Source organism: Aulonocara stuartgranti (genome assembly GCF_965226115.1).
Source record: "Aulonocara stuartgranti genome assembly, chromosome: 7".
Classification (NCBI taxonomy): domain Eukaryota; kingdom Metazoa; phylum Chordata; class Actinopteri; order Cichliformes; family Cichlidae; genus Aulonocara; species Aulonocara stuartgranti.
In genome coordinates this window covers 50,736,854-50,750,340 of record NC_138945.1, presented here as the reverse complement: position 1 = coordinate 50,750,340, position 13,487 = coordinate 50,736,854, and the positions used below count along the sequence as shown (strand labels likewise).

Below are 13,487 nucleotides of genomic sequence, written 5' to 3'. Positions count from 1 at the left end.
AGGCCTCCATGGATCAAACACCTCAAACTTGTGCTCAAACCATTCCTGAACCATTTTTGCTTTGTGGCAGGGTGCATTATCCTGCTGAAAGAGGCCATCAGGGAATTCCGCCTCCATGAAAGGGTCACGTGGTCTGCAGTATTGCTTAAGTAGGCGGTATGCGTGAAGTAACATCCACATGGATGGCAGGACCCAAAAGACAAAAAAAATCTGACTGCCCATCCCTGACTCATTTGTGTATTCTGACACCTTTCTATCAGAATCAGCATTAAATATTTTTCACCAATTTGAGCTACAATAGCTTGTCTGTTAGACCGGACCACACTGGCGATCCTTCACTCCTCATGTGCGTCAATCATCCTGTCACTGGTTCACCACTGTTCTTTCCATGGATCAACTTTGACAGATACTGACCGCTGCAGACTGGAAACACCCTAAAAGAGGTGCAGTTTTGGAGATGCTCTGACCCAGCCGTCTAGCCATCACAATTCGGCTCTTGTCAAACTTGCTCAAATTCTCACACTTGCCCATTTTTCCTGATTTTAACATGTCAACTACAAGGTCAAAATGTTCATTTGCTCCCTGATATATCCCACCCACTAACAGATGAGTCTGATCACTGCCTGATCGGTGTACCAGTCCTTTTTTCGATTACCGTAATTGTCGGGCTATAAGCCGCTACTTTTTGCACAAGCTTTGAACCCTGCGGCTTTTAGTCAGGTGCGGCTTTTCTATGGATTTTCCATGATTTTTGTCATATCGTAAGACGATTTGTTTTGTTTGTTCCGCTGTTGTACGGCACTACGTTGCCTGGCGGAAGGATCGGGGTTCAAGAGTGGTATGTTAGTCACATGTCCGTCCGCCAGGCAACGTAGTGCCGTACGAAGTAGCGCGAAAAACAAACTTCAAAGTAGCACTACGCATTCAGCGGGAGGCGTGGATGATGAGCGGCGATAAACTTGCAAAAAGCAAGTTATGCCCAACTCCACCGGTGGATTCTGACAGCGTGGAAAAGTGTGAAAACATCCACGATCACCAACGGATTTTGAAGGGCTGGACTGCTGCATGATGGAGAGGAGGACACCGCCACGGCCCTTCTGAGGGTGTTCGACTCTGACACTGACAACGAGGATTTCTTTGGTTTTGAAAGTGACAACGAAGGAGAGAAGCGGAGAGTGGATGACGAAGCCATCCTGAGCCTGTTCGTTTCCGACATTGGAGAAGAGGACTTTGGTGGTTTTAGAGCGCAGGAAGAAGAGAAAGATGGTGAATAACTGACTTTTCTTCTTGTTAAAGCCGTGTCACTGCACCTGAGCCTAAAAGGTAGTCCGAATCTATTTTTCTGGTGTGCTATAGGTTACTGTTATGTACTACATGTGCAAATATGTACCCATAACTTGTTTTTCAAAATATTAATAAAAGGGGTGTGTCTCCAAACAGCCATCTCTTTCCTGACAATTCCCTTTGTGCATATTCTCTTACATATGATAAGTCAACATTGAAACACCTGCGGCTTTTAGTCAGGTGCGGCTAATGTATGTACAAAACAGGATTTTCCCCTGATTTTAGCTTGTGCGGCTAATATTCAGGTGCGCTTTGTAGTCCGGGAAATACGGTACGTTTTGGAAATAAAGACTTTTACATAAACTACATGCTGAGACTGAAATGTAAATGTAACCATTTTTATTCTAAACTTCTTCACCTTTCTGTTGACGCTTTAACTTTGAATGTCTGATCAGTTTACATTTGAAATTTAAAAAAATAAAATAAAATGCAATACTTGTGGCTACTGTAAATGACTCTAAATCGATACAAAGAGACATACAAAAATAGCCGTGCTGTGGTCCTCTGGTGTCACCACACCTCCAAAGATCAGGTTGTAAGGTTGCGACGGTCTCACATACCCTCAAGTTCCTGTACTCGCTTACATTTTGCTCAATGAAGTCAATAACATAAACCATAAGAGGAGGGGTAACCTAAACTATATCTCAACAGAGAAGGCTATATTCGGTCAATCTCTCCAGAGAGAAATCAAAGCTGTTACACACTGTGTGCACGGATTGGCTGCATTGATACCTTTAGCAGAAGTCCACTCATACAAACACATACACTCATGTTTTCGATCAGCACAATGACCTTAGCCCAGGGTCAACATGACGTGCTATATTTTGAGTGTAAATATCATTTCACACAATATTTTTGTATTTAAAAGAAAGACAGCCCACACCAAGGAGGGAATCTTTTAAGCTTTTCCAATTGTGAAATCCTTGTGTTCCAACATGCATATCTCCCCTCACACACAGACAGAAATAGAGGTTATTGCTGCAAAACACAAGATTTATTTTCAGTGTCCAAGTGAATAGAACTATGCGGAAGTTCAACGAACTAGTAACGGTGATAAATTAGCAATAGTGAGAACCACTTAAACTCTTAATAATTTGCTCTCCTGATGTTCTCCATGTGCTAAATTTGCACAAAATCGGACTATTAGTGAGCGCCAGGTATTTGCAAGCTGGAAATAAAAAATAAAAAAAATCGGGTGGAGGGACGCACAAGGTCATGTGATTTTCCCTTCCTGTTTGCACATCTGCACCAAATGGGTCAAGCAGTTTCAGCCAATGTAATTATAATGCAATGTGATACTAGCACTGCCAAGACAGAGAACGGGCGTGCCTTCCATCTGCAGGTTTGTTTCTGGTCTATTTCTGAATAAAAAGAGTGGAAATTGTCCAAAGGTTAAATGAAGACGACATATAAATCTATATTCGCCTGAATTAGGTGTCAGTTAGGGACCTGCCTTAACATGCATCTGAACACCCAACTGTCTGATGGCTTATTTGTGCTAATTATGTGGGTACGTGCCTGTTCAATCTTCCCTGGCAGCAGCACAACTGTGCTACTCTGTTAAGTAGTCTGTGTTTACAAGTAACAAGCAAGATGGACGTGTGGATGTGTGCTTCTGAGCTCGAAGCACTGCCCAGGACTCACCATTGTGGGACATTCCCACTGACAGGCACTTCTGGAAGCGGCAGTATTGGCACTTGTTGCGGTTCTTTTTTTGGATTTTGCAGCGACGTTCACACTTGTCATACTCCAGCTTCAGACGGATGGTCCGGCGAAAAAAACCCTGGGGGGTTGAGGGGAGGGGTTAAAAAAAAGAAAATAAGAAATGTAATTAGTGCTCACATGAAGCAAACGTGTTTTCATTTGACCAGACTGCTCAGACACAAAGTGAAGTATTCTTTGAGAAAGTTCATAAAAATTTAAATAAAACAGAGTAAAGTTTACATTTTACTTTTAATAAAGTTAGCCGTTCAGCAGCCAGTTTCAGAAATAAAATTATCGTCTCCCCACTGTATTAAGACGATAATCATGGGAAAAGCAGCTCTTTGTTCACAAAGCAATACCACCAGTTTCCTTCTGTTTACACAACCTTAACACAAAGCAATATTTAACTTTGGTAAGGAACAGATGGACCAAACAGCACTTATAGTTCATCGAAGGGTAGGAAAATGTCCTGGGGAGGTGCTTCATAACATATTTATCCTTTACTTGCTAACAGCAAGCTTCAAAGATTTCATCCAAAACTCAGTCAATCAGTTTGCTAGAGTATGTACGGAGCAAGAATACACAGACGTGTGACAGTCATGTGAGCTCGCAACACCGGCTGACTTTCACCTACTAACCCTGAGCCTGACACTGGCACACAAACAGGTATACAATAACACGGTGATGGAAAAGAAATTCAGATTCGCTCAAGTGGGCTGCATGCCGGCTTTGGCCATGTCCTGACTGGTGAGGGTCATGTTTCTATTACTGATCGCTGACCAAACATCAGAGAAGAACTAAACAAAAACAGGTGGTTTCCATGGTTGTTTCCTCCTTATTTTTTTAATTAATTTATTAATTTTTACACAAATAAAAAAAAATTATATTTAAAAAAAAAAAGCACTTCTAAATCAGTATATGGATGAGGCAGGGTGCTTAATGGTCATGCTTTACATTAAATATGGATATTTGTGTATATAAAAAGCAATACTTTTAAATACTATGTGTATTTAAATAACTATTGATCAGTGTATACAGATATATATATAAAGATATTTTAACACGTTGACGCCGTGAAGCCCCACGCACGGGGCGATCCGCAGTAACTCGCTAACAGAGATTTGCCACGTTAATGCGGTTATGGCGTTTAACGTCATTTTAATGAGATTAACGCTGGCAGCACTAATATATATATTAATCTAAAAAAGCCTGTGTATTCGATAAGTATATTTATTTAGCACATATATGTATAGATTTGATTGTATAATGAAAACTTATACACATATAACAGGGGTGGGGGAACTCCAGGCCTAAAGGGCTGGTGTCCTGCAGGTTTTAGATGCGTCCTTGATCCAACACAGCTGATTCAAACGGTTGAATTACCCCCTCAACATGTCTTGAAGTTCTTCAGAAGCCTGGTAATGAACTAATCACTTCATTCAGGTGTGCTGACCCAGGGTGAGATCTAAAACCTGCAAGGCACTGGCCTTCAAGGCCTGGAGTTACCCACCCCTGGCATATAATGACCTAAAGCACGGGTGTCAGACTCCAGTCCTCGAGGGCCAGCGTCCTGAAACTTTTCTATGTGTCCCTGCTGCAGAACACCTTAATAAAATTAGTAGGTCATTAGAAAAACTTGACTACATGCTGAAGTGACAATTCAGTCATTTGATTCATGTTACAGCAGCTCATTAGTGAATGAACATGGTACAATAATAGTATTTTTAGAAATACAATTTTCCAAACACTTAAATTTATTTAGCATGCAGTCAAGTCCTACAGAGTCTTGTTAATGAGTCATTTTCACTCAGCTGTGTTGCAGCAGAGAGACATTTAAAAGTTTGATGTGAAACGTGAATATGATAGCTTTCTTTTATTTCATGTTCATTTATTTCTTTTGTAAATTAACATTTCTTTCTTATATCTTTGAAATAAAGACTTCGATTCCATGGTTTGGCTGTGCAATCATCAGTAGCTTGTAACAGAAAAACCTTTATCAACGTTAAACAAAGTAAAAATCTGATTTTCATTCATTCATATTTTTTTCTAATTTTGGCTAAACTACTGCTGTTTTTCCTCAACTGTAACTTTGATTGTGGCATATTTAGTCATCCATATTTCAGAATTTCATTAAATTTCTCGAATACTTCCTACAGTTTCTTCCCACATCCCAGTAACCCTTTCACTGTCATCAGTCACTCACTCAGCTCATTATACAAGGTGACAGAAGGACTCACTTTCTTCTCACAGCTGTCATCAGCAATGTGAGAACTCCTGCTCTACATAATCATTTCTCAGTTATTGAGTGCTTTAAGAGAACGTGAGGATAACGCTGTTTAAATTTATAATTAAAGGCACAATTTCCAGATTTTCTGGTTATGATCAAGAAATGTTGACTTCTCCCATTCAACTCATGTTCAAAGTTTGGGGTTTAACATTAACCTTTAGTACTTTCAGGCCACCTCTTATAGATATGCACTGACATGACTTTTTCCTTTTTTTTTTTTTTTTTTTTTTTTTCTTTTAAATGACATCAGAAACAGCAGTATGCGACATTACGTGATGGCAGAGCTTCAGTTCATCCTTTGTCATTTTTTTTTTTTTTTTTTTTTTTTTAATAAATAGGACAGGGGGAATGAATGAGAGAGAGAGGGGGAGAGAAAGAAAGAAAACCAAAGAGGAGAAGAGACGGTGAGAAGGGGGGGGAAGAGAGAGAAAAAAAAAAAAGAACTCCTGGGTCACCTGTATGGAGAAAAAAAAAAAAACAAACAAAAAAAAACAAACAGAGGAGACAGCAAACAACAAAGAGCAACATAATAATAGAGAAAACAAAGCACCATCACAATAAACTAGCTAGTCATAGATATCAATATTTACTAAATAATAAACGATATTGTGCAGCACGCAAGATAGACAGCGCACAGTGTGCTTTGAGGCAGCAGCCAAGAAAGCTTTAGTCCGTGTCTGTGAATACCCATGTGTGCATACCTGTGTGGATCAGCATGCTTGCATTCCAAAGGTTTCTCCATGTAATGATCTGCTAGGGAGTGTGGGGGGGCCACAGCCCCGTCCTCCAGGGTGTGAAGCGGGTATGGAGGAGATCAAAACTCCAGACATCCAGAGGCCCCCAGACATGACTTTTTCCTAAAGGTATAGGCTGAACAAATTTACCTTGACTTCGGAGAAATTCCTTTGATTTATTGTTTTACAGCCTTAAGACTTGCTGTAAAGCAACTCTGGCTGACCTGTGGACTGACCTCAGGTAGCATCTACTACAGATACATCTGTATCAAAGCACTGATCTACAGTCACGCAACATGATTATTCCATTTTATCTGAGTTTTTCTATCACTTCTATCACTGGCTGACACATCTAAGTTAAGTGTATTTACAGAGCGCAGAAGTACAGACGTCCCCCGATTTAATCGCCATGTCTTCCAGATCGTTTACCTGAAGTAAGTGACAGCCAGCAGTAGCTGAAAAACATCTCAAGTCACACCGTCTTTGACCCTTAGTTTATCTTAAGACGGCCTTGGTTTCCTCTTCAACAACTGGTAAACAATTAACTGAATGACTAATAAGCAACCATGTGTAAAGGCCAAATGTGACATTTACGATGTTGTTATAAGCCATCATTAGTCACAAGACACACACTGCACCTGGATTCAGTCTGGCTTTTCCTTCTTTTTTTAGTGTTATACCTAAAAATAAGAAATAATTTACTCTATTGAAACTGGTTAAAGTGGGTTAAGCTGGCTTTCTGTGCCTCACTGAGGGTGCCGTATGGGGAAGGAGATTGGATGGATATTGGTGGTAAAGATTAAGCAGGGCATAGGGTGAAAAGATGAGTGCGCTCATCTGGCAAAAGGACCTATGAAGTCTATCGAGCATAATGACAGAACCACTTTTTCGACAATAGCTACATTCGCCAAGGGAGTTTTGACTTTGTTAGCATTGCATTATTTATTAAACATTTAAAGGAATTTTATACAACAATTGCATGAATGCTACACATGTAGTGTAGGCACATATGAAAAAACTAATTACAGTACTCCCGCAATTATCCGAGGGGTTACGTTCTAGAATGTAAAAACCATGTTTATTTTATTATTTTTATATATTTAAAACCATAAAAACCCTCCGCACACTCTTATAAAACTTTTCGACCCTCCTAAACACTTTTGAGATACATCCATACGTATTTTAAAAACATTTGTATGTGCAGCGGCACAGTATACCTATAGGCTGCAGAAACCCGCGATTTAACAAAATTCCCGTGATATAAATTTATAGATAAATCCGGGATTGTAGAGAGTCCGCAAAACGTGAACCGCGGTGTGGCGTGGGAATACTGTACACTCAAAATCTGAGTATGTCAAGCATATTAAATTCAAAAAGGAAAATAACAAAAGCCTGCACTTTACATTTGTTTTTACAGCACTATAAACGTCTTTAAGTGCATTTAAAAAAGACCGAAGAAAACAAAATGAATGTATAAAAAAATACAACACAATTCTCTTAAAAGTAAATACTGTCCAGAGAGTGAGCTGCCTTGCCGTGTGCGCTCTCAGAGCACTTCTTCTTTATTTTACAAAAATCTTTATCTCACCTTGCAGCCCTCGCAGGCATGGACTCCGTAGTGGTAGCCCGAGGCGCGGTCAGAACACACTCGGCACTCCAGGTTCAGTGATGTGGATGAAGATGACAATTCCTCCTGGCCAGCCACCACGCCGTAAACAACCGATGATGGGCTGGATGCTGGCGTAAGCGCATCTAATAAAACAAGCATGCACATGATTACATTTTCTCCTGATATATAATAATATATTGCTCTAAATGACACTAATATTTAATGGTAACTAAAAAGATCTGGGTTTTTTACTATTTGTCGACAAATGCTATTATAATTTTAACTGAAGTAAGGAATGGCACAAAAAACTAAAATGAAATGAATATTCACAAACTTGTACAGAAGACGGAATCACTGAGAACCAAAGACAAAGTGGCCGAGTGTCTGAAGGTCACAAAATGAAAAGAAAATGCTTTTCCAAAAATCCTAGTTTTTGGATCCTTGCATTATTTTACACACAAACAAAACCCTAGTTTCATCTCATCTGACCAAAGGTAGCGCTTCCAGTTTGCCCGCATACTTCAGTCTGGCTTTAGGGTGTCTCTTCTTCTTGGTCTGCAAGCTCTCAGTCCATTCCTGTGCAGGATTCTGGTGACTGTCTTCTTTGAGACTACAGATCCTGACTTAGCTACGTCTCTTGCTAGTGTCTTGGCAGTTGTTCTGGGGTCTTCAAACACATTTCTCACTAGTTTTCTTTCAGAGTCTTTGAAATCTTTCACTTCCTACCTCTGCCAGGCTTGTCCTGTACTTTGTGGCTCTTTGAATTTCTTGATGATACTTCTCACTCCAATTCTTGTTCACCTGGAAATGCTGTGATAACTTTCTATATCCATCTCCTGCTTTGTGAGACAATTCTTTTTCTGCTCTTTTATTGTGTGCAGATAGAAATAATTATTTCTAAAGAAAACTAGTATATTTAGAAATGCTATGTTGAAAATCCCTCGATCTCTCGATAAAAGCACTGCACAAAATTTTGACCCAAAAAAATGTACATTTCACAGAGCCGCCTCATCCTATGTCTAAAGTTGAAAGCTTGAGAAATTTGAACTACATATGATCATTGACATCTGCACATTCACCTCTCTCTGCCAAAGAGCCGGTGAATCTGAAGCACAGTTGCACCTCTATGACCCAATTAGGACAGCCCGTTCCATCACGGCATTTACTTACAGATATTAACACGCTGTGATGTACTGCCTGTCACAAACATAGGATCATTATGTAGTACTATTACAGATCCTCGTCATGGATGACAGGTCATGGGGTTTGCTGCGTGTTGCCAACAGCTTTCCATTTCCACACTGCAAAGGGAACGTGGTTGGTAGAACTTGCTTGGTACACAAATAGCGCAGATGAAATGGTACAAAACAGTGGCACTAAGTCAAGCCACATGAGTTTTGGCGATAGATGCCAGCACAGGGATAAGCAGCATTTGGCAGTGAGCTGTGTTCCAGCTTGGGGCAAGTGCACATGTTTTGACTGAGAGCAGAGAGTGAAAGCATATGAGTTTCTGCTCCTGTCTCTCACCGTGTTTGTGCTCCTAAACACCCATAAATCGCATGCACCCTCACACTGCCTTTTCCGTGATGTCATCAAATGTTTCTCCGATGCTCAGTGCTCTTCCACCCCCCCCCCCCCCCCCTTCTTCCCTGTCTTACATGTACTCTTCACAGCTCCTTCACTTGTTGCATTTCTTCTTTTTTTTTAAGCATGTAAATTTACCAGACCCAGTCTATTCAGGAGGAAACACAGAAGAAAATTGGATGTTTCCTGATAGGTTTTGCATGGTGGTTTAGGAATGTGTAAATTCCTTGTTGGATATGGGGCAAAGAGAAAGGCTGGAAGGAGAAGGAAAAAAAGAGGTAAAACTAGAGAGTCACAAGGATGATAGGTGAATAAGGCCAGAGGAGAAAAATGGAAAAACGGTGGAAATACTGAAGGAAAGAAAGGAAATCTCTCAGGAGACTCAGATATCACACCAATCGCTAAAAGGGCAATTTCTCAAATCATTAGGAAGTGTTTTAGTCTGGACAGAGGAGACTGAGAAAAAGTTTGTTAAGATAACAGATAATGTAGTACAGCCTTTTAAGAGAAAAAAGTTAAAAAGGCCAAAGTGAGTTTCTTATCTAAACCTCAATTTGGAGCAAAATAGGGATTACGGGGCTAAACTGAAGGACTCCTGGTTTGACAACAACAAGAATGGCAAGGAGATTACACTGAGGTGCTGGGACATTGTGAAACCAGAGCGAGAAAGCAAACCATTCATGGTCTGACTGTAACTTTGTAAACAAAAAGAAATCACACTTAATTTTACCGAGGACGGTGGACCCATCAGAGCCGTTGCTGGAGGATTGGTATTTTGGGACACCAAATGAGCTAAGAGCGTCGTCGCTGATGGATTGGGAGATGTCCTGGAGCTGCTCCATGCTACCCATGAAAGCGTCATCAGCACACAGGGGACTGCCCAGCACCGAGTCCTCCAGGGGAGAGGGGGGATGGTAATGGGTCTCCATGTCGACCATTGTGGTGATGGGAGGAGGCTGGCGGCACTCTCACTCATCAAACTGGAGACCAAGGACAAGGGTGCAAGGGAAGGGAAACAAACAGAGGTCAAAGAGGTCAAATACAAACACGGGCTGGCCGACAGAGATTAAAAAGTCACCCCGATTTTTACATTTGTATTTGTACATAAAGCTCACATGAGCTTGCCAATATGGCCACGACATCACGACATATAATGCTTATTATGTTTATCATTTTTGGATAGCAGTTAGCAGACATTGTTAACAGAATTTTTTTGACTTGATAATACTAACCAACTTTTTCTGGTCATTTTGGTTTTTAGGGTCTGCACAAAATGTAAAATGGCAATCTAAAGAAAAGTAAAGGCTTCTGAGTAGATATCTCAGTTAATGAGTTGACGCTGAAATGTCCGGGGACTGCCAGAGAGCGAGGGGTCTAAGGATTTAAACTTTCACTGTGGACATCTATGTAAAACTTTATAGCACTCTATCCAAAGGTTGCTCAGATATCTCAGTATGCCAACAGACTAAGAGACCAAACACTAACAGTACCTTTATCATCATCAACACAGCTGAGTAAAACTCCATTATCTTTCAGTGCAAATGATTCAAAACAGCTCTGAATAACACGTTCAGGCCTCATGAGAAGGGCTGACGCAACATGTGGCCATCAATACGCTGACCCATGTGCAACAGCTGTTGCACATGGGTCAGCAGGCCATGAAGGAATGAAGCACACGGAGTATCTTATGACACAACACGGGCCTCTCTACTCCCCTTAGCTATTCACCGCACGTAGAGTAACTATATCCACACAAAACCTTAGTGCTGAAATAAGACAAAGACTGAGGGTAGAAATATAGACTGAAGACATGTGGAGGCACGAATGTAGGACAGTTATTCCAGCTATAGGCTGTGCTGTAATAGGAAGGCTGAGTCTGAGGTTGGCTACAAGAAACATAAGAGACTGGCATGGCGTATTAGGGGTGGGGGAAAAAAATCGATACTGTGTAGTATCGTGATATTTTGTTTGCTAATAATGTATCGATACAGGGACAGCAGAAATCGATTTTGTTACAAAAAAAGTTTTTGTGGACTGGAACTCTGACTTCAGAGCATGTTGATCCTTTTTCTGAGCAAGAATCCTGACATTCCTTCACTGTCCAAATGTGTTTAACTTGTTTTTTGGCAGCAATAAACATGACAGTTTACTTATTTTAATTTAAGACATGTTTTATTTTAATTAAGTTTAAAACTTTTTTATTTAATGTAAAATTATATTTTATTTTAATTTACTTTCAAGTTCTTCAGTTGCTGAATGGGCTGCATAGTTTTCATAAATTGCATAGTTCAGAATAGCTATAATTGTACCAGATGGTTGCATTCAGTTAAGTTGGACTAGACTGTAATATAAACCGTTCAGTTTGTCAACAATAAAACTGACTGAAATGAGAGAAAGACTGAGTGTGAGACTTTGATATTAGATAAAATGAATATTGATAAAGTTTACCTTTATGTACAGAATCTGAATATCGCAAAATATTTTAAAAATTGCAATAATATCGTATCGTGCGTTAAGTATTGTGATAATATCGTATCGTGGGATGTATGGTGATTCCCACCTCTATGGCGTATAGATGGATGAAACTTTGCTGAATTGCACAGTGGATGCTGGGAGGAGCTACACAGTTGCTTCTTAGGCTTAGCGTAAGAATGGTATTGGGAATGGACCCCCAATCGCATAATTCAACTTTGTAAAGTGGGTCAATCTTTAGTAAGTTCATTCCATCAGGCCATGCTAAGGACATGAAACAAGGGGAAGAAGATGGTGACAGTGAGATAAGGGTGAGGATATGACCACAAGACAGCAGCTGCTGGATGTTCTCAGCCAATCCTCGCCTTAACACTTGACTGCCTAGAGTTTAACTTGAACTTGTCCTTTAGTTTGTTAAGTACTGGTGGTTATATTGAGAAGAGAGAGGGGCTACATACCCACACTGACTACAGAGATCATTTGCATACCGTTTTGTCTTCAGTGAGGCAGACATAAAAAAACTAAACTGGTTATACATATGATCTTGCTCTTTTCTTCTATCTGGTGCTTCCGGTAGGGGTTGCTACAGCGAATCATCTGTCTGCATCTTACTCTATGCCCAGCATCCTCTTCTGTCACACCAACCCTCTGCGAGTTCTCTTTCATTACATCCATGAAACTTCTCTCTTGTACTCTTGCCTGGCAGCTCCATCGTTATCTTTGATTTATATATCCACCATCCTTCCTCTGTGCAAGTCCAAACCATTTCAGCCTTGCCTCTAACTTCCAAGTTCCAAGCTTCTGCAAACCACTCCCGATGAGTTGCCCGCCTTAAGGACTTAAGGCCCATCCTGGTCACTCCCAATAAAATTCTGAGCATCTTAACTCTGCCACCTCCTTTTTGTCAGTGCCTCTGTCTCCAAACCATACATTATAACAGGCCTCACTACCAAACTTCCCTTTAAGCCTTGCTGCCATCTCCCCATCACCAATTGCCCCTGACACTCATCTCCACCTACTCCACCCAGTTTTCACCCTGTTTAAACGCATCTACCTCCTTGCATTTTTACTTTTCCACCTGTCTCCCTCTTACTCACACACACATAGTCTGGCTTGCTCCTACTGACTTTCATTCCTCCTGTCCTCTCTCCACCTCCACCTCTTCAAACGTTCTTCCATGTGCTCCTTACTCTCATTACACATCACAATGTTGCCTGCAAATGTTGCAGTCCACAGAGACTCCTGACCTCATCTGTCAGCTTGTACATCACCATGCAATCAAGAGTGGGCTCAGAGTCAATCCTTGATGTAATCACACCCCATCTTGAACCCTTTTGCCACTTCTACCACACACATCGTCACGGTCTTGTCCTGATAGATCTCCCAAACCACCCTCACATACTCCTCTGCCACTCCTGACTTCCTCATGTAGTACCACAGTTCCTATCTTACCAACTTATTATATGCTTTCTCTACAGGGAGTGCAGAATTATTAGGCAAATGAGTATTTTGTCCACATCATCCTCTTCATGCATGTTGTCTTACTCCAAGCTGTATAGGCTCGAAAGCCTACTACCAATTAACCATATTAGGTGATGTGCATCTCTGTAATGAGAAGGGGTGTGGTCTAATGACATCAACACCCTATATCAGGTGTGCATAATTATTAGGCAACTTCCTTTCCTTTGGCAAAATGGGTCAAAAGAAGGACTTGACAGGCACAGAAAAGTCAAAAATAGTGAGATATCTTGCA

General features: G+C 40.7%; 1 protein-coding gene across 1 annotated transcript in view; it reads right to left on the bottom strand.

Annotated features, from left to right (window-relative positions):
* The window catches only part of pparab (peroxisome proliferator-activated receptor alpha b), a 34,368-nt gene that overhangs the window by 7,640 nt on the left and 13,241 nt on the right, over positions 1-13,487 (bottom strand). Inside the window, exons 2-4 of the mRNA XM_082542473.1 lie at positions 9,993-10,242; positions 7,658-7,821; positions 2,989-3,127 (exon numbers count right to left, since the gene is read on the bottom strand). Of these exons, the coding sequence (XP_082398599.1) occupies positions 2,989-3,127; positions 7,658-7,821; positions 9,993-10,200 (511 nt within the window). The 5' untranslated portion in view covers positions 10,201-10,242. The remainder of the gene's footprint in view (positions 1-2,988; positions 3,128-7,657; positions 7,822-9,992; positions 10,243-13,487) is intronic.